This window comes from Anser brachyrhynchus (assembly GCF_964034855.1).
Source record: "Anser brachyrhynchus genome assembly, chromosome: 1".
NCBI classification, from domain to species: Eukaryota; Metazoa; Chordata; class Aves; order Anseriformes; family Anatidae; genus Anser; species Anser brachyrhynchus.
In genome coordinates, this window is record NC_137694.1 from 88,433,991 (window position 1) to 88,454,504 (window position 20,514).

The window sequence follows — 20,514 nt, forward strand, 5'->3', positions numbered from 1 at the left end:
GGAGAAGAGCTACCAGTACATCTGTCCCTTCTCCTTAACTTACTGCTTTGGCAGATACAGTAGCCTCCAAAACACAGCACTCCTCACCTGTGCCGGAAACTGTCCCTCTCATCTCTGTAATCAGAGACAGCCTGTGATCTCGACGTGCTGCCCCCGCCGATCACTCCTGCCCAGTACTCAGCATCCCCATCCAGGTCTCCTGCCGGAGGCAGAGGTTTCCTCCGCGCCTGGCGGTAGGGCTGTCGGAAGTTCAAGTCGTCCTCATGCAAAGAGCTGAGTTCAGAGATGGTGTTGTTATCTGAAGGGGAGGTTGCAGAAAAGAAATGAGATAGGCATTACCTAGTAGCATATGGGAGAGGAGAAGAGAGGACAGGAAGGCTGTGGAAAGCCTGCAGATTTCTCAGACAGAAGCTGAGCTGTCCTCCATTAGAAAAAAAAAATCAAAATGGAACCCAAGGTCCAAACCCTTGTGTGACTCCTGTGGCTCAGTTTGGACACAGAGCTGGTGTTGGACCTACAGGTCTTCTGAACTGGTTAACCAGTAGCCAGATGGGATATTCTAAGGGTATCTCAACTGGCATCAGATGCTTGTGTTCAGACAACAAAGTTCAGCCTTTGTGCAGAAACCCCCCTCAGCCCTGCTTCGCTAGCATTTGTGAGCTCTCCACCCTCACGAGGTGGGCGCTGTGCTTGGTGGTGCATCATCCCAGCAATTGTGCCACCTCCCCCTTTCCTGGTGTGAGACAAGCTGGCTCTGGATTTGGCCTGACTTGCTCAGTTAAAACAAAAACAACCCCCTCAAAAAAAAAAAAAGAAAAAAGAATTTAAAAAAAAAGTAGGAGACTGTCTGAATCACTGTCAGTCTCTACCCCGTCAAGCACATTGACATCTGGAGGCCTGACATACCAATCTGGAGAGGTCTTTTTATAGTAAATCTTGTGGGTGGAGAAGACAGTGTGCTCAGCAATGACTGTTTTAGAAGTACATATAATTTGTTAGTTATGCCTAATCTGTACAGAGCCTTGATGTAATGTCATTCCCTAAAGCCCCTACCTTCATTGATTTGCAGGATCTCACGTGTCTGTTTTAAAAGAGCCTCTGCCAGTGCCTAATATGGGTTAGCTCTGCATCAGTCGGATGCTGCACGGAGGAACCAAGCCCCCCAGCCTGCTGTTGTCCTCAGAACAGCTAGAGAACAAACACCAGCACTGCAGGCCCTCCTCGTGCACATAACCTGTCCCACCACTGCACCTCTGTCTCCTAATGCAGAAAGATCCTCAGATCCTCACTAGGGTTTGTGCTGACACCCATTGAACACCCCTTCAGTCTTTATTTAGGAAAACAAAGCCTGCAATAGGAAGGCAGTGAGGAGTTCCCTGCAGAAGCTCCCTTCTGAGCTTGCATCATGCCCCTCCCTTTCACCTGCAGTGTCTGACTGCCAAGCCACCAGTGCTGCTGCACATAGCGCCTCTGATCTTACGTTGGCCAGTGTCACCAAACCTCCTGGCAATCCCCTTGCTTCCTGAATCTTTCTTGTAGTCCCTTTTGCAGGGCAAAACCCACTCCAAACTACCTTTATGCATCATTCAAACCATACTGTGGGCACCGCAGCACACAAAACAGACCTGGCTTTTCAGACCATGATGATCCAAAAGCTCAATTACCCGAGCAGCCAATTTTCATGATAGTTTGAGTCTCCCACACTTTGTTTAGTCTAATGAAGGATGATTATTAAGTGAGCAGTAACTCTTTAAAATCAGAACATATCCATAGATTCCTAAGATCCGGACTTTATCCATCCCAAGATTAATATCCTAGAGGCTAGCTTTAAGACAAAGCCAGTGAACTTTAGCTATGAATTTGCAGAGTATTTTTCAGGTCAGTGAAAAACAAAATCAAAACCATTCTTGTTCCTCACATCGTTCTCGCATCCTCCTAGCTGGGTCAAACTGAGCCAGTTCTTTCTCGACGTAGTACAGCACCTTCATGGAGTCCCTTTCCTTGTCAGTCTGTATCCTGTACCCTTTGCGCACTGCTGGGGAGAAAATAAAAGAATTTAGAGGAAAACACATTTAAGTTTGAGGAGACTTTCAGACAACATTGCTTCTACAGTTGAGCTCACATTTGCAGGCAGGTAGGCTGCATCTTCCAAAACAGTGAGTCAGTCCTTGCTTCAGAAGAAATTTGTCTCTAAGGTGGGATGTGAAGTGAGCAGCTGCATCGTTTAGAAAGTTTGCAGCAACAGCAAAAAATGTCTTGGAAATACCCGATCTGTACAGCCAAATGCATCAAGTGGTGACATTGCCACAGTGATTCCACCTCCTACAGAGGATGGCAGGGAGGAAGGTAGCAGTCGCTTCCCCTTCCTTAGCACTACCGAAAGGATTTGTCATGGTATGGGAGAAGCAGTGCCAGAAGATCAGGCTTCCTCTATGCAGCAGAGGTAGTGAGCTCCCAGGCTGCAGGGGAAGCAGGTGGCTGAGCATGTGGGAGCTGTCACTCTGCAGGAGCACTCCACACTCCCCAGCCCTACGAATTCTGCTCACACAGGTTGAAAAGCATGTGGTAGGAGATGCTCCAGAACACGGAAGGAAACACAGAAAGTCCCATAAAGCACATCGCGCTGAGATCTATACCAAATCCAATAATGGGGCCAATCAGGTCACTGGGTAACTGTGAAACTGCTTGCTCTGGAATTCTTTATGTGCAGTATTTTACAGAAAAGGTAGGTTTCACACGGGCATTAGGTGCTTGACTCCACTTGCAGGGGAAGCCTGGACAGCTTTTTTGGCTTTGCCACTTTCCTGTGCATAGAAAAGAAGCTCCTACACATCCAGAGCCACAGCAGCTCTAACTCTGGCAGGCTGGCTCCATGCACGCTTTACGTGCTAAGCCTATGAATACCCTGGCTACCTCAAGGCCAGCCTACAGTCAGCAAGCAAAGAACTCCACCTATTAGGGCTTTGAAGAAAATAAGGCTTCTATAGCAGATTGTTTAAGAAACGTCTCAGCCTGGGGCTATTCGAAGATTGACAGAAACACAGGTCTCAGTCCCAAGGAGCTAACCCTGAAATTCAGCCTCATCAGAGCACTGCTGTAAGGATGAGTCGCTTATCAGTACAAAACGAACCTGTCTGCCTTGCACGGGGCTAGTGTGTTCCCTTGTGTGAACACTGCAGCATTGCATGAGCCCTCCTCTTGACGCGCTATTTTAAAAAAATACTTGGACGGTGGTAGTGAGCCAACCTCTTCCTTCTGTTTTATCCCATACACCGATATATCAGTATCTAGCATATGGGTTTGATAGTACGTTGCATAGTATGCAGTGTGGGCTGAACAAGGACTTGGCAGAGGTATTCTTAGGCACCTTCTGTCCTAAGCTGCTGTGCTTGTGTCTGTGCACTATGAAATAACCATGCTCTGCCTCAGAAATGGCTGTGCCATAGGAACTGGTGGAACAATTCCTGTAATAATCCTGCAAATTGCTTCAGGAGGAAGTGCTTTACTATGGATTTTAACTGTGTGTATGTAAAGTGAATTTCTAGATTTGAAACATTGCCTAGTGTATTTGTATTTGGGAAAGGTATTAGGTGTTAAAATGTAGTACGGGTCTATCGCAGTCCTGCTTTCAATGTGTCTCCAGGACAAACCCAGATAGCTCAGCTGATGGCAGTCTGGAGTTTCACAGTTTTATCATCACCACAAATATGCATACAATAAGTGTAAATGCACACCGTGACTTACAGAACAGAAGGAACCCTGCCTCTGCCTTCCAAAGTGGAAGACCAGCATGTCTCTGCAGGTGAGTTGGACTGACTGGCCTCAGACGTGGTGACTCCTGCTGCACTGACAGAGCTGGCACAGCATAAGCAACAGCAGTGCAAGTTCTCTGCTTTGCCTCACCATCACAGTTGACCTCTGGTCTGATACACTGCCAGGAAAGAGTCCTCTCGCTGTTCTTCCTTCCAGAGCATCTCCTAGGAGCTCAGCTGAGCTACCACCTCGTTTTCACACAGGCCAACAACCAAGCATTAGCTGGAAATGACTCTGACCTACTGATAGCCTTTGGGGAACTTGAGCAGGCAGCTTCCAGATTCTGTCACACAAGAACCACTAATCATGCTGAGGCTGTGCCAAATATCTATTTGGGCAACATCTTTAGCTCCTGGAACTGATGGGAGAATTAGCTAGGCTTCATGCTAGCTTCATGCTTGACTTGCTATTGCAGCTATGTATCAAAAGGAAAGTGACTTTCTTGGGTAATTCTGTAAGCATCCAGAAATTAACTTGGGAATTAAATCTGCAAAGATGACTGTGAGCAGCCCATAAAAAGGATTTTCCATTACAGATAAGGCATATTTTGTGTCTACTTTTATTTATTAAATACTTCCGGCAATGATATTGAATGTTCAACTTATTAAATCTCTTTATTATTCCTTTGTGTGAGATTCAAAGATATTATTGCTTCTTCCTCATACCCTTCTTCATCCATAAATTGCCAAAATCCTTTAAAAAGGTCTGCATATTTTTAGACCCATCTCAATTATAAGGAAATGAAGATGCAAAGATGTTAAGCACTTGTCCAGAACCATTCCATTAAAGTCAAAGGGAATGAAACATTCTTCCCTGCTAGAGCATATTTTCTTCTCCTGAACAGTTCATACATTTCTAATGCTTAATTTGTTTAACTATGGACACTTTTTTTATTCTTCTGTGGGTGGAACCAAGTCAGACAAAACTGTAAACTGTTTCCCTCCCCAGAAAGGACAGCACTACTATTTTTTTCAGGCAAGTGTGGTTAGGAAGTAAGTGATTTCTCATCCTTTTCTATTTCTTTTCACATTCTATATTGGAGGTCTGGAGTTCAGCTCTCGAATTAAAAGATTCCCTATGTGCATGGTTTAGAGAATCTATGCCACAGTCTCCAGGTAACCACTACATTTAAAATAGAGAGCATACATCCTAACTTCTGTGTTCCCAGCAGTTCTAACTACGAGAACTGAACGTTCGTTTTTATTTCCTGTTCAGCCCTAAGTTCAGGACCGAGTTCCTAAGCTTCACTGGAGCTTTGTCACATGGCGTTTATGTAACTGTAAGCAAATTTTTTAAATATTCTCGTGCCTTAGTTTGCTCACTAGATCACCTCACAGAGGTCAGCTACAAGCACAGAAGCTAACTAGGGCAAAGGCTGCACTTTTTAGACTGGCAGCCAGGATTACAGAATCCTCCAGTTTCCATCCCCTAGCACTTCTGATCCTATTGACCATTTTTAAATGAACTAGACAGAAGTTTTTGGTATCTAAGATACCAAGTTTTTACAAGTTTCAGATCAGACCTACAATAGCTGTGTGGAGGATGCAGAGACCATAATTAGTGCTCCTTCTGAGCAAAGACCTTCATTATCCATTCAACTATTATCTGTTTTGTTTAGCTTGCCGTCTGGCCAACCAGCAAATAAGCAGCTTGGAAGAGCCATGTAACGTGTTCTCTCTTCTACAACATGTAATTAGGGGATATTCTGGAATGATAACGGAGCTTAAGAGACAAGGAAGGGAGTGCAGGGAATCAACCTGCCTTAGCTGCGCAGTTCAAGGAACACCTTCTTTGTGCGTCCCCCTGCACAACAGGAGCATGATCCAGGCTAAGGGCTTGTCCATATTAATAAAATAAATATTAATTTTAAAATAATAAATAAATAAAAAGCTTAAGAACCTGTCTTCTCTCCACAACAGTTAAAACTCACTACAGTAATAGTTTAATTTGCACTATGTAGTATTGCCTGTCAAATATTGAGTTGAAGATTTAAGCCTTGACAGTTTGATTCAGATTATATAATAAATGCATTTTTCTGTGTAATAACCATGGATGCTAACAGCCATTCCATTTGGTTTCTAAACACATCCACAGTATTTTATTCAGCATTTGTGCTCTGCTAGTAAAGCACAGCAGAGACAAGCACTGGGTCTGTGATTTGACTCTTAAAAAATCCCTGAGGTTCCCACAGCCAACACCGTGTTCTACAAGCAGTGACATTTTGCACAAGAGGAAAAAAAAAAAAAGCACTGTGGCTGTCATTCATCATTTTCTGACAAAGATTTTTGAACTGGATACATTCTGCTTTGGATCAGTGACTGATTTATTTCCTATTTCAAAATGCACCATTCCAGAGCTCTGTTTTGATTTTGGTGGGGAAAAAAATGTATGACTGTTGAATGAAAATACGTCTAGTAATTCTGGGAAGGTTAATATATTGACTGGGGCAGGGGAAGAATGTGGAAGGTTATTCCAAAAGCTTAATTATTTGAGTAGGCTACTTGATTGTGGAACTTTTTGGAACTGTCTTATCAACACACTGTCACGAGTAAATTTAACAATTTATAATTAGTGTAGAGCTTTCAAATCAGACATGTGGCTGGATCAATGGCAAACATAGTCTGTCAGTATGGTGACTATCTTGGTAAGTCACTTCTGCTGCTGCAGTATGTTTGAGTTCAGGCAGCCACTCTGGTCTTGAAATGCTGCTAGGATGTGGCTAAATAGCCATCCTCTTCTTCCTTGAAGGCAACTTCCTTTACAGCAGAAGTGACCCTCACTGAGATAGAAGCACCATACCCATATTCTCTCTGTCTGACATTGATCTATAACTCCCTTCTAGTTAGAAGCCTTTTATCACACACATTTCATAAATGGAAAGGCTGAACAAGCCAAGTGACCTACTGACTTCTGTCAGGTATGGGAGGGGATCCAGCCGCAAATGCTCTTGGGCAGAAATGACAAGGGAGCACGTACCTGTGCTCAAATTGCTATAGGGACAGTAAAACAAGCTGCAGCAAAAACTGCTGCCAGAGGGGATGCAGCGCTCTACACAGAGCAGCAAAAGCAGTTTACCAAGACAGAGCAGCTTGCAAGGCATTGGCTTTAAGGGGAAAACAGCCACTGCCTCTGCTCCCCTGCAACCACCTTCATTCATCCTTTTCTCTCCTGCAAGCAAAGGTTTAGAAAGGGGCCCAGAGCACGAACCTGGCCTCCCATTCCCTGCTGGCCTAATTCAGTACCCCCAGACAGACACTTTGCTGATGGCACTAGACAAGTCTGAGCACATGGCCCTAAGGGATGCAAATGTCATTGCCAGCACCAGGATTAAAATGCGGTTTGTCTGCGTTTATCCTGTTCATAGCACTCTATCAGCAACGCTTACCCCTCCCTTTCCCAGCCCTGCTCCCAGGAAGAGAACCGAATGCTGTGCTTGGCACTGCAAATTACCATTTTGGCTTCCTCCGCTGGTGTCACTTGGGGCTAAGGGAGGTGGGTGCGACTTATCCATCAGCACAGCAGGAGACGGGACACCAGCTACAGGAACACTGGGGATGTAGTATGGACCTGGCATGGAGGAGACCGCAGGAGGGTACCCGGCCTTTGCTGCCTTGCCTGCTACGTACACTGAAAAAGAAAAAGAACAGCAGTCAGCATCACGCCAGCCTCCCCCAGACCCACATGGCTTGTGGCAGAAACCTGCACATCGCTGACGTTGGTGACAACCCAGCAGGAGACAACTGGACAAGTGAAATGACAGGGGCCGATATGAATTTCTCTAAGCCTCAAATAGCACTGAGGGGAGTTTAAAAAGTGCTCAAGGCATGTCATGTGAACACTCCAAGATGCCCAGCGTCTGGAAGATACCCGGCGTGTTAGAGCCAGCATTACTGCTGCCACAACTTAGCGGCAGCTCAGCTTTAAAAACAACTTATGTCTCAAGCTGCAGGGATGAGGCTCATGAAACTTGACAGATCTGCCTGAGCCTGACCAGGAACCTTGCTGGGTTGCAAGGATTTTGCAGTGTTGTAGAGGGCAGCTGCTTTGCACTGTCGGGAAGAAACCTCCCAGGATGCTTTTAGCTCTGCCCCCGCAACACTTGCTGACATGACAGCAACTTTGGAAGGGGAGCATGACACTTTGGAGAAGGAGACGCAGCTGCCAAGGCAGGGAGGCCTCAGAGAATTACATTTGTAATTAACTTTGAGCGCTCAAGCATTGAGCAATAGGTCAGATGCTTCACTCCCCAAGAACTAGTTCTTGAGTCAAGCAAAGTGCTCAGGGCAAAGGAAGCAACATTAGCACATTCTCCTCCTGTTCTGCCAGGGAGCAGAGGAGGTAAAGAAGATCCGTGCCAGGCCTGGACAGGGTCACTCACGCGCCCGGGGACAGCAGCAGGACTCAGGACAGCAGGGGCAGCGGACGTAACAACAGCAGCTGTGTGGGCAGCACTGGCACCAGCAGATCCCCACCAGGAGGAAGAACAGGAACGCGCCCAGGATCACCAGGCCCACAAAGACCCACTCTGGAAAACACGGGGAGAAAAAGAGATACTTACAGGATTGCACATCGCTGGGGAAGCGAACAGCAGCAACATCATCCCTGGGCAGAGCACAGGGGCAGAATAGACGGGTGGGGCTTTTAATAGAAAGGGACTCCCTCCTGGTTTAGGACCATGTCAAAGCAGAAATGGCACATGGCAGTGAGAAACAGAGCTACCAAAATGTGATCCCTTGTCAGCCTCTCTGGCTGGCTGAGAGGCAAGCAGCATGGAGGCAAGAGCTCTGGTTCCCCACACGGAAACCCTTCATCCTGTGGCAGACCTGTACAAATGCTGCAGGACATGCCCTATTAGCATTTGGGTCTCATTAAAGACTCATTCTTCTCAGCCATGTTCATGCCCTGCTTATGTGTTTGTTCCCTACCCATATTCCAGTTTTAATGGGACAAGCGACGGTGAAAAGCAGGCTATAAATAGCCCAGTAAATGAGCCAGGCCTGCCCCTTCACAACTAGGCCCACGCACACAATTATTCTTTTGAATGTGCTGAACGAACATCCTATTCAGGCGCTGCAGCCCGCCAGGAAACCTAACAACCACTTTTTTTTTTTTAATTTTCACTGAAGCCTCAGATGAAGTCTGTACAAGTGATAGGTCAGAAGGGACGGTCCACAAAAAGCGTGATGGAGCTGTAATGGGCTCTATTTACATTACATGGGAAGGGGAGCAAGAAAAGGTCCCTAAAACTCTGCTGCCAGGAAATCTGTAGCAGCAGCAGCAGCAGCCATGCTGAGGGGAGGTGCCCAGCCTGCCATGGGGCAGCTCTCAGCCCTTCACTTCACCGGGGATGGTGCGCACAAGGCTGCGCATACTGCCACATGGCAATTCCCTGGATCAAGGGAATGGTCACCAAACCCATGTGGACCAAGAAATTTCAAGTCTTTGAATGTAGAGGAAGCCTGGAGTTGGTTTTATATCAGAAATATGTAAATATGCACCAGCCTATCTGGAACTAAGACCGCTGGTGAGGGAAAACCTGTGGGGAAAGACACCAGAGGTTCCCAGGTGGTTGCTCAACCACCTTGGAAAGCTGGCAAGAAGGCAAAGAAAAGAAGTGGCGGGGCTGCTCAGCAGTGGGGTGGGGTTTATACCACGAGAAGAAAAAACAGCAGGCCACTCTTTCTGAACTGAAGTCAAGCATTCTCTACAGGGCCTCCTGGCACAATGGTATTTGGGCTGCAGAAGGGTTGATACAAGGGCTGCAATGCAAGGACGGAATAACACTGAGCCAAGTGTGATGAAAAGTCGAGGAAAAGGTTGTTCGGCTTGGAACAACCAAAACACAAGTTCTTTCTAGTTCTTAATAAAATGCAAAAATGAGAGGTCTCATTTTTGATTCATCCAGAGTTCTGTTTGAGCAGAAGTAAAATCCTTTTCTTTGTTGGCATTTTCCTTCACTCTTCTACAAATAATTGCCTTTTTTAAATGCAATTTTTAATTTCAAACTTACGAATGTCAGTGAAAGATCTGGCATTTACAAATCAAAACACTTCATTTCAGAAGTGTAAAGTGAAACATTTTATGTTTTTTGAATATTTTATTTCTCTCTTGGCTGAAACAGATGAATTTCATTTAAACTTGCAGATAATTTTGGTCCTTGTGGAATATTTTTTGGTGAAGTTACTCTATGTTGAGAAAAACTCAGCTAATGAATAAGGAAATAGCTGGAGGGAAGCATTCATGAATGGAAAAGTAACAGCTGATAGGAAATTGTTAATACAGTTCCTCAGGTACCAGTTCTAGGAGCCATCTTATTCAATGTTTGCATGAATGACCTTGACACAGAAAATAAGAATACATTAATGCAACTTAAGGGTAAGAGGTAGGGAAGCATTACCAACAAAGATGAATACTGGAATATCTTACAGAAAGGGCAAGTTGTCCTTGGGCAGGCCTACAATAAGAAACATGTAACACAGCAATATGCTGAAATTCAAGGTGTGCAGCAATACTTTCAGGGTCACGCGTTCAAGGATCAAGAATAGTTTCTGCTGTGAACAGGACTTCATTTCTTGAAAGCAACCAAAAATAAAGGACGCACTATACTATTCCATCACAGGACAACTGTAACCACTTAGGCTATACAGCCATGAAAAAATGTAATTGTAATCTTGTGCCCCATAGAGGAGGAATTTCCAGTAGTAGTGTTAAGGAATGCCTTCATAAAAGGCCTCCAAGTAACTTCATCTGAAGTTACTGACATTATACAACTCGGATCATCATTGTACAAGAAAAGATGGATTCAGGCTGGAGCTCATGCAAAGCGAGGATTCAAGAGTGAAGAACAGATTTGACAGCCTGCCTTGCACAGAAAGAGCAGAAGCTTGCTGCATTAGCCTGTCGTAAAGAAGGCTGCAAGCAGACATAGTTGCTGCCAGGAAATATGCTAGGAGGATGAATGCTAGGGGAAAAAGCAGTTATTATGGTTAAGGGTCCTAAATAAATGAGCATAAACAGGCTATGAGTAATGTCGGTGGAAGCTAGAAGCAGCACATCAAAGAAGGTGATGCAATGTGAGAGAGAAAGGCCAAAACCAGGCTACTTTTAAGTTTTTTAAGTTTTTTTAAGTTTGCTAAGTTTATGAAAAGCATGAAATAACATGGTGCTCGGGATAGCAAGTGAGATAGTAAGCCAGACTTCTTTCCAGCCCTGTACTTCCTAGTCTATGCCACTCTGAGCAGGGCAGAAGCTTTCTTCTGTCAAGTTCTTGTCATGAAATATTACTGCCTGACAGAAGTGGCCAGCCACAGCTATGCAATGAAGCTCAGGTGTCAGATCTCCAGAGCTGTTAGTGAACTGTTCACTAATAAAGGATAAAAGCCTGGTGGAGGAAAAAAACAAACAGCAAGTCCACTGTAAGTGTACTTGTGGTCCTCCTGAAAATGTTCTAGGAGTATAAAAAGAGATCAGATTAGTATGTATGTTTCGTGTTACTCAGCACCAGGAGAAAACATTTGAAATCCATACCCCAGTCACAGGAAGGATTTGATCTCACAGAGTTAGACCATTTGCTTCTGTGATAAGGTTAAGAAAACAGCAGAACAGCTCGCTGGCTCCTCCGTAATGCACAAAACTGGGAGTTCAACCAGTTTTACCTGCAACTGCCTAATCCTCACCCTGCTACAACAGCCATTACCTTCTCTCACTGCCCTTCCAGATACACCTGTGTAACCCTGAGGTGTAAACATTTACCAAGCTGAAATGCTATGAACCTCACTGTCTGAAAACTACGGGTTTGTGCTTGCAAGAGTATCTGATTTTGTTAATTCAGGTTAACAGGTAACGCAGATGATGTGTGGTCTGTTACTGCCTTTTATACTTTCTTGTTTTTTTAAGTATGCAGTGGGGTACCAGAAAGCTACCTGGTCAACATACAGGAATTGTACACCCATCCAGTAGGACTGTAAATAGTGGGGAAAAAAAAGCATTAGGCAACAGAGAATCAACCTCTGCCTATGCTGAACAGGCCAATCCCTCTCCTGCCATGCTGAGCTTCCAGGGAGCTCTGGGTTTCACTGGAGGTGGAGGAGTGTCTGCCTTCTCTCCATTTGCATCTCTGGGACAGCTTTGAAAATAGCTTCACACATTTATATGGAGATGTATTTCTGCAGAGAAGTGTGAAAGAATGCCTTCCTGGGCACTGTCAGGGGATGATCATGACTCTAGGGCTAAATGTTCCCACAGCTCTTCCCTTTCAAGGACAACGTGTTGCAGTCTGTTTCCTCTTTAAGGAGTGCCCCAGTTGGTGGCTCTCGTTAGTTTGGCTAGCAAGGGAGTTGTCACAGGCAGAGATCCCTCATAGCCGGTCCAGCCACCTGGAGTTACCTAGGATAATGCCCAGGACACATGGCACGAGAGGGCCCGTGCCACCGCCGGGTTGCTAGCCAGTGCTCTATTTCTAGCACTTCCTGCGCTGCCATCTGGGGCGATGGCTGTAACAGTGCCTGCAGCACAGAGCCCAGGGAGGGGAAGTTACTGGTGCAGGAGAGAGGATGACGTACGGGGCCATATGGGCACACAAGGCTGCTGAGGTCTCCACAGGCTGGAGCAGCGTTGCCTTTGTTCTCGCTGAGAGCTTGATACAAAACTTCTTCTGAACAGCGCTGGCATTTCTGCTCTCACGCTGACCCTGGCATGGCATTAACCATTTCTGTAAGTCGCCTCCCAGCATGGCCACTCCTCCCCCAGTCCCAGCATCAGCTCTCAGTTCTCAACCCAACGTGCATTTCCAGTAAGCAATAGGCTTTTTTCTTTTCTTCACCAGATAAAGTACACATAAGAGTAAAACGTACACCACATAAAAGATGCTGCAGAGGGATAAACAGACAAGATGACAGACGACTGCATAATTAAAGGATGAAATGGCTGAATACCTGGCATAATCTCCACAGCAAAACTGGGCAAGAGATCAGCAAGCAGCCCTGTCCTGCCTAGAAAAGACAGAAGGAGGAGAAGAAGGAGAGAGGTTACTGCAAGAAAAACACACTTCCCAGCCCCTGCCTTAGCTTCCAGTCCCCTTCCTCATCAGCCCACTCGCACTCCTGGCAACCACAGATCTCATCATGCTCAATGACTGGTGTCTGCCTCAGCACCTCTGCCATTTCTCTGTCCTTGCATTTTATCAATTTCTCTCTTCCTCAGCAGAGCTTGGGGGGAACAGAGCTTCTCTGATTTAGGCACAAAATGACAAGTAGAGGGGGGTCCCCTTAGCGTGATTAAAAGGTAGTATCTTTCTGGAGTTATGCTCTACACATGCAAAAAAACTCCTGGAAACACACAACATCCCTCCAATAGAAGGATTTGGTTTACTTTAAAAACGTACTGATGTAGTTTGAAAGGATGTGCAACATCTTTAACCCAAGGCCCTTGACAGCCACATGCATTGAACAGCCACAGGTCGTGCCCTCCACGTGGGGCTCTGCAGCTCCAGAGACAGCCCCAGGAAAGCACAACTGTGAGTATGTGCCACTTCTTTCCAGATGCACGAGCAGCTTGGTGAGACTGTATGATATAAAGCCAACTCTCAAGTGAAGCAAACCAACCAGGGAAGGGCTCATGTACAATTTCACAGAATCATTTTGCAAAAGGAAAAAAAAAAAAAACATAAACAAGAATTTGACTTTTAATTTAGAACTGAATACAAACAAAATCCAAGCTCAAAGGCAGCTTGGTGCCTATTTGTTTTGGCACTGTGTGTCTGGGATAATTCTAATACACAGCAAACATCCTACACAGTGTTCAGCTATAATTCACATGCACTTGTGCATTGGCAGAACAGGACTGTGTGCAGTTGTGCTTTGTGCTCTTTTCAATAGCACTGGGATCGTGCTCAGTTTTTTTAGGACGCACTATAAGGTAGGAGAGCTGTGCTCTAGAGAGGCATGCATTGTGGCTGGACCTTAGCTGATGCAGCTGAGGGTTAGCCAGTGTAAACGGCAGTTGAAAGCTACCCCACGTGTCCTCCAGGTCCTGCACCGAGCAGAGCTCAGACACAATGATGAATTGGGCCCCAATTTCCTCAGCCTCAAGCCTGTCCTTGAAGTGTGTTATAATAAAAGAGATTGCCACTCTGTTTTTCTCAGTGCTTCAGCTGAGCTTCTGCAGAGATCAAAAATCCACCAGGATGCCTGCTGGAGCCATAATGAACATCCTCTGAATACAGGCAGTGCTTTGCAACCAGTTGCAACTCATCAAAGCTGTCTAGTGCTCACTGTAACACCACCAAAAGGTGCTCCCGAAGCCTTAGCAAATGACACAGTTCAGGTAATTGTTCTTCATTTACTACTTTGAGATAGGACTCCTGCCATCCGTCTACTGCAATATTTTCATCTGCATATACAAAGAGTTTCACGACATTGGTAGTCCATTTGCTGGAAGGATCAAATGTCTAAATGCTTGTTCAATGAAAACACACGTACTCTCTGCTCTCTAGATATGGGCATGCACATAACACGCACAGGGTAAGTCTTGGGTGTCACAAGTGGGCTCCAAATGTACGCCTTGTGTCAAGATATACCAGATTTACATTATGTTCCATATGCACATTAAATATAATCTCTATTTTCTCAGCATGCACAAACAATATGCAATTCTTGCATAGGCCTTCGTGCCTGCCTGTGAAGAGTGCACGTGTGGGCCACACGCTCACAGAGCATACAGGCAGACACGGGCACGCAGCCTGTCTCCCACATATTACACCTCCACGCAAGCTTGTGTGCAGTCCTTGCCCGACAGCAGATGTCAGTGGCCAAACAGCTGGAGGTAAAGAGCTAATGGGGTTTGGGATGGCAGAGGTGAGGCAGTGACAGCCATGCAGAGCAGAATCTCCACCTTGCTAGTCCAAGAAGCTGCCTGCTTTGTTATGAACCTACCCAAAAAGCCTCGACCCTTGCATGTGCTGAGGCCTCATGATCCCCAGGAGGAACCGAACGTTCAAGGGGTAAGCAGCAGCATCCCTCAAAAACAGCAGTGCTGTGACAATTTTGATTACAAAGACAACTGGGGGCTCTGTCCCCATCCCTGTCCCAAATTAATTCCCCATTAATCCTTCTCCCTGCTGCCAGGTCCAGGCAGGTGAGGCCAGGCCTGACCACAGGGACGAGGCGGGAGGCTCCATCAGGTGTCACGTGCAGAGGCCCACCTTCCTCCTCCACCAGCATAGACAAGTGGAGCCGAAACACCCAGGAGCAGACTGTGGTGCCGAGCTGCAGCGCTGCCCCCCATCCGCAAGGGCTCCGTGTCCTCTGCGCAAGCTCCCGCCCTTGAGCCCCCAAAGGGATTCAAGAGGGAATAGAGGATATAGAGGACGGCCCCATTTACCAGGGTCATCCAGGAAGCTCTGATCGAGCCAGGAGCATGTCCTCGTCCCAGCACGGATCTGGGACACGTTCCCATCTCTATTCCCACCACACTTGAGGCTGCGCTCCCCCACAGCAGGCACCCCTCGTGCCCCAGGCCTTGGCCAAACCCGAGGTGGGAGGCAGCCCCCCAGCCCCTGGGCTGCGGTGGAGGAGCACAGTGGAAAAGGTGGAGGAGAAAGGGGTGAAGGAAGAGCTGAGGGGGTGCAGAGCAGGTCCCGATGGTGTGGAGATACAGGGGGGCACGCGGGGAGAGAAGTCGATACACAAGAGGAAGGCGGGTGGCAGCGCGAGGGCACAAACAGCAGCGGCTCAAGGAGAAGCAGGAATCAAGCAGCTACTTAGCAAGAGTCTGCAGAGAAAAGACACGAAAATAATTAGGGTAAGTGGTACAGCTGAAAAAGAAGCTACGGCAGGAATAAAGTAGGTGCAGGTGCAGTCAGGAACATAGCAATTGGGTAAATACAGGAACATGGTAAACACTGGCGACTGCATTAAATGCCATAAATATTGGGTAAATACAGGAATAACTGTTGAATTGGTGTCCCTGTTGGAAACCACCTGCAGCAGCAGGGCCCATGGGAGGCAGCAGCTACAGAGGGAACAATTTCTTCCTCAGAGGTGGAGAAATGTGCCAAGCCATGCCTCGGCCAGAGGCCGCTGGCACGGGACGCTGCCCCGAGGGGAGGCTGGGAAACACCGGGGAGGAAGCGTGGCGGCTGTAAACCCGCCGCTTTTCCAGGGAAGCTGCTGCGAGATTTATTGGGAGAGCAGGGCTCCACAGCGAGTAGGGCCCTGTAAACTTTATCCTTTCTTCCCATCCTTCTCTTCCCTCTTTCAGTCGGAGGGAGAAACAGCAGCAGCCCTTCTCGGAGATCAAAGTTTTAGCAGGCAACAAAGACCTCCGAGGAGGCTGTTGCCATGGCTGCCTTGGTAACGGAGGTCTTCTAATCACGCCAGCCTCCTTTGTGAGCAGCGTGTGGCTGTCGCTGGCAAATACTGAGGAAAAGAGGGGTAAAAAAAAAAACAAAAAAAAAAACCTTGGCAACAAGTAGCACTTGTAAGTGGCGTGAAATAAAGAGCCAGGAGCGGCCTGGCCTGGGACGAGCGGGATTGGACCACGACGACAAAGGAGGCAGCGCAGCGGTGCGGGGCAGGGCAGCAGAGCAGTCAACACAGGACGCCCAAGGAGGACGGAGGACGACGGAGGACGTGCGTGCCGGGGCTGGGGGGAGGCCAGCGGCCTTCCTGGCCTCCAGGCCTCTGCCAGATTTCTCGGCGGAGGCTCCCACGCCCGTCGCTTCCTTCACCCGCTGGCGCTACCCGCCTTCGGTTGCGGAGGCGCAGCTCAAGGTCGGAGAGCCCTCGCTGGGACGCTGCTCGCGGACACGTCCCGGCGGAGATCTGGCCCTCTCGTCCCCAGCACGTGGCCGACAGCGCTGCCATCCCCGCCACCCGCTGCGACCAAGTGCTGGCTCCGATGCTGCTGGCAGCCTCTCAGCAAAACGCAGCGAATCCCAAAATTGTCATCTTGGACGGGAAGATTTTGCCAAGAACTTTCCCATCTCTGAAACCACATCAACTTTTATAATGCAGTCTCTCCTGGCAAGCAGGAGACTCCGAACCTCCCTTTATTTATCCCAGGTATTGAGTCATTTTGCTGAGTAAGAGCCATCTTATTAGCACTCCTTGCCATACACACATGTCCCAGGAGAGACTTATCCTCTCTGAAAGCCAACGCACGTCTCCATTAGTACATTAGTTACTGTACAATGTGCTGTGTGTACGTGTGTCTGCCTTCATTCCTACCTATGGGTATTACACTTGAAAAATTTGGGGTTTAGACTTGTATCAATATTGGCTAGTAATATAAATTACCGAAGATCTTGGTTTACCTATCAGGTAAGTGTCAGTTTCAGAAATTAAGAAAAACCAATGTGCTAATTGTTGTTGTTTAAAACACAATAACGATAGAAACTGAAGCATCTGAAAGATTACTTATAATATTTCACTAATACATCATTTATGGAGTATTGGCTGCCGAATCGGATGGAGAAAAAGTAGGCAAGAGCTGTCTGGCAAAGCACATGGCTCACTAACCAAAGCATGAAACCAACAACCAGGATTAGTAGATCACTTTCCTGCCTCATCCAGGATTAGCAGATCACTTTCCTGCCTCATCCAGGAACTCGACATGTTCTTGGGAATGAAGCCACTGTGTCTTGAAGCATGTCTAAGCAATGCACGATCCTGTCAAGCAAACGTTCCTGAGCCTGCACAGACCTATGCGTTTCAGGGTAGCCATCTGTGCCTGCCTACACCTATAGCCATTGCCCTCCAGATGTTAACAGCCTCGGAAGGGAGTGGTATAGCTGCTTTCACAGGACCCCGCAGCTGATTAGCAAACTCTGGCTTCCAGAAAGGCTTACTGGGTTATACGCAATGCTGTGCAATTAAGCTAGACAGCTTCTCAGTGTGAGCTGGGTCACATGAAGCTAGGACAGGGTATCTCCTGACACCGCCCTGCACTCCTGATTCAATGGTTACTCCAGGTACCCTGCATCCACTGCGCTGATGCACTCGCAGTTTCCTTCAACAATGGAGGAAATGCGGCACTGAATGACTTTATTAAAGCCCACAGATGTTCTCATACAAAAAGCATTCATAGGCGCTATGAGTAACAAGTTAATTAATAGCACTGTGTGTGTGTTTCTAGAACCAGGTCACTCCGCTGCTACCTACTAAGATATAAATGTAGACTTTCTTAAATTTAGGATTCAGCCTTTTTGGTTCAATCATACATCAGTTCTAAAAAAAAAAAAAAAAAAAAAAAAAAAGTATGAAGTTGCAAATGGATTCACTAGCCCAGATGTCATGCCAGCAAAGAGTTCTAAAATTCTAGTAAAATACAAGTGTAGCAAGCCTCAGATGATTCCTGTTGTGCAATTTCTAAGCCCTGCATTAACCCTGATGCAGCAGAAGTGGAGTTCATACATTTTCTAGCATGTTAGACCCTGTTAAGAGATGCCAAATCAGAACACAAATATTTGATAAAAGTGTAATAATATTTTTAAATTGAAATTCTCTCCTTTCCTTTTCTGGATTCACTCTCTTTCTGTGCTTCCGAGGCACAGAGGTTACCATCTCTCTTCCCTTGCCTGCACCGATTTCCTTAGCAAGGGTTAAAGACCCTGATAAGCAAAACCTACTGAAGGGTCTCTTCAGCAAAACACATGGTTAACATCAGGTATGCTTTATAAATCCTGTCAGCTTTGCTGGGCATGAATGGATGTACATAAATGCTTATGTGCTTTTCTGAAATAGGCCGGAAATAAAGACAACACGTGAAATTCTCTGCAGCTACCTGCAGTTGCCCAGTCTCTGTGTGTGCTAATGTGACACACTGAGGCAACAAAACTCAACATGTAATCCCACCATGACCTAGGCAGACTGGCTACTTAGACCCCATCGGTAAACTGCAAATAGAGCCAGAAGTCTCTGTGATTATTTCCCTAAGAAAACAAAAAAGGAACACTGTAATTTATTTCAAGTTGTGACAAAGCAGCTTTTGACCACAATGTTAATGTTGTGATTCACTGTGCAAAAGCAGGATCCTCTACTTTCAGCTAAGTAAGTTTCTGTTCATGTATTGACACTACTAGGCACCTACCATTTTTGCCTCTCAGACCTTCCAAGGTTTCTAAGTGACACTAAGCTGTCCTGAGAAGCAGCATCTTTCTCTAACCTAAATACAGCTTTATATCTTGGCATTAATATGCAGCAGCCCCAAAACAAGCAATGTAAATTGCATCTGAAAGACAGCACAGAGCAAACAGCAATGTGCCGTGGGAATGGCAGTATCTCTTGCAGACACTCTCTCTCTGATGCTCCAACCCCTCTCACAAGGAACCTGGGTTCCACTCAAAGAGCAGCAAACAGCAATCTCTTACCATGTGTCCCCTAGGACTGCTGAAGTGCTCAGATCTACATTTGTATTCAGTGTCTCCCTGCAAGTCACTAATATCTGGGAGAACGATGATATGAAATAAAAAATGTCCCAGAAGATGCCAGAATATTAAGAAATGGTATTTTCACCAATGGCTGCCTCCTCCTCCTCCTCCCCTGCCACCTCTAGCCATCACTGGGAGAGGTAAAGAGAGAAAAAATACCAGCACAGGCAGAAGGAGAAGTCTTAGGTGGGAAGAGGAAGAAAGGAAGGAAGATGATTAGGTAACCTGGACTCACTCCAAAAGCTGGAATGTTGCCTCTGTACACATTACCCAGGAAAAGAAATACACACAAGCTGCACCAAACAGCATGAGGCAGAACAAAGTATGCCCACGATAAGTATGTTTTCATGCTGCTGCCAAACTTAGCGGAGCACTGCACAAAGTGCAAGGTCAGACCCACGGGCTGTAGTGAACAGAAAAGCAGATGTGGTCAAGATAACACAGCCTAAGTGATGTTTCCTCCCGACATGACCACCACAAACCAGGGCCAGGAGCATCACCAAGCCAGCTTCAGAGGAGGGGATTTCTTTTTTTTCCCCCACGTAGTCCTCTGTACACGCTGAAAACCAGATTCTCCCTGTTACCATGGCACTGTATCATCACTGGTGCCTGAGTGCAGTTGTAGATACAGATACGAGAAGACACCAAATCATGGCAAGGAAGGTGAGGAAAGGACAAAATTCAGCAGTACACGACCACAGAGTCAGTCAGCTCCTCTGAGGCTACCTAACAGCTACAGCTCCACAGGGCAGAGAGAGAACCTCACTTGAACTAAACACAGGTCAACCTTGGGCCTGTTTTTAACCAGCACATGATGATACAAAGGCATGCTGTGGATTTAGACAAGGGTATGACACTGCTTTTTGGAGGGACCCATTCTCCAATTGTCTGCCACCTGACTGATACCTGAAGGAACGAGTAGAGGAGATGGCACTGTCCCTAACCCGTGCCACTCCATCTGATTTATTTTGTGATGACATCTCCAAATAAAAATGTCAAATAAATTTTCACCTGAGCCTTGAGACCAAGGGCACTTGACAGACAGGTTCTACTGTATGCCTCCAGGTATCACTACACACTACAGACCCAAGGTTTTTTTTAACATCACAGGATGTACAGAATCTGTACACTCAAAAACCATGCAAACACACTGACCAGGCAAACACTGGTGTCAGCAGGTCTTACAGTAAGTTAGAAAAGCCTCAATATACCCTTCTAGAGCAGTACGGTACTACAGTTGGGTTAAGGTAAACTCAACAAATGCCCCCGAAAGC

General features: G+C 46.5%; 1 protein-coding gene across 4 annotated transcripts in view; it reads right to left on the reverse strand.

Annotated features, from left to right (window-relative positions):
• The window catches only part of ILDR2 (immunoglobulin like domain containing receptor 2), a 39,532-nt gene that overhangs the window by 8,351 nt on the left and 10,667 nt on the right, over positions 1 to 20,514 (reverse strand). Inside the window, exons 4-8 of one of the 4 annotated variants that reach the window (XM_080576574.1) lie at positions 12,747 to 12,803; positions 8,192 to 8,338; positions 7,264 to 7,440; positions 1,919 to 2,032; positions 88 to 298 (exon numbers count right to left, since the gene is read on the reverse strand). In XM_080576574.1, coding sequence (XP_080432700.1) covers positions 88 to 298; positions 1,919 to 2,032; positions 7,264 to 7,440; positions 8,192 to 8,338; positions 12,747 to 12,803 — 706 coding nt within the window. Of the gene's footprint in view, positions 1 to 87; positions 299 to 1,918; positions 2,036 to 7,263; positions 7,441 to 8,191; positions 8,339 to 12,746; positions 12,804 to 20,514 lie in introns of all 4 variants that reach the window. The other 3 variants (XM_080576573.1, XM_080576576.1, XM_080576575.1) reach the window with 3 other exon arrangements.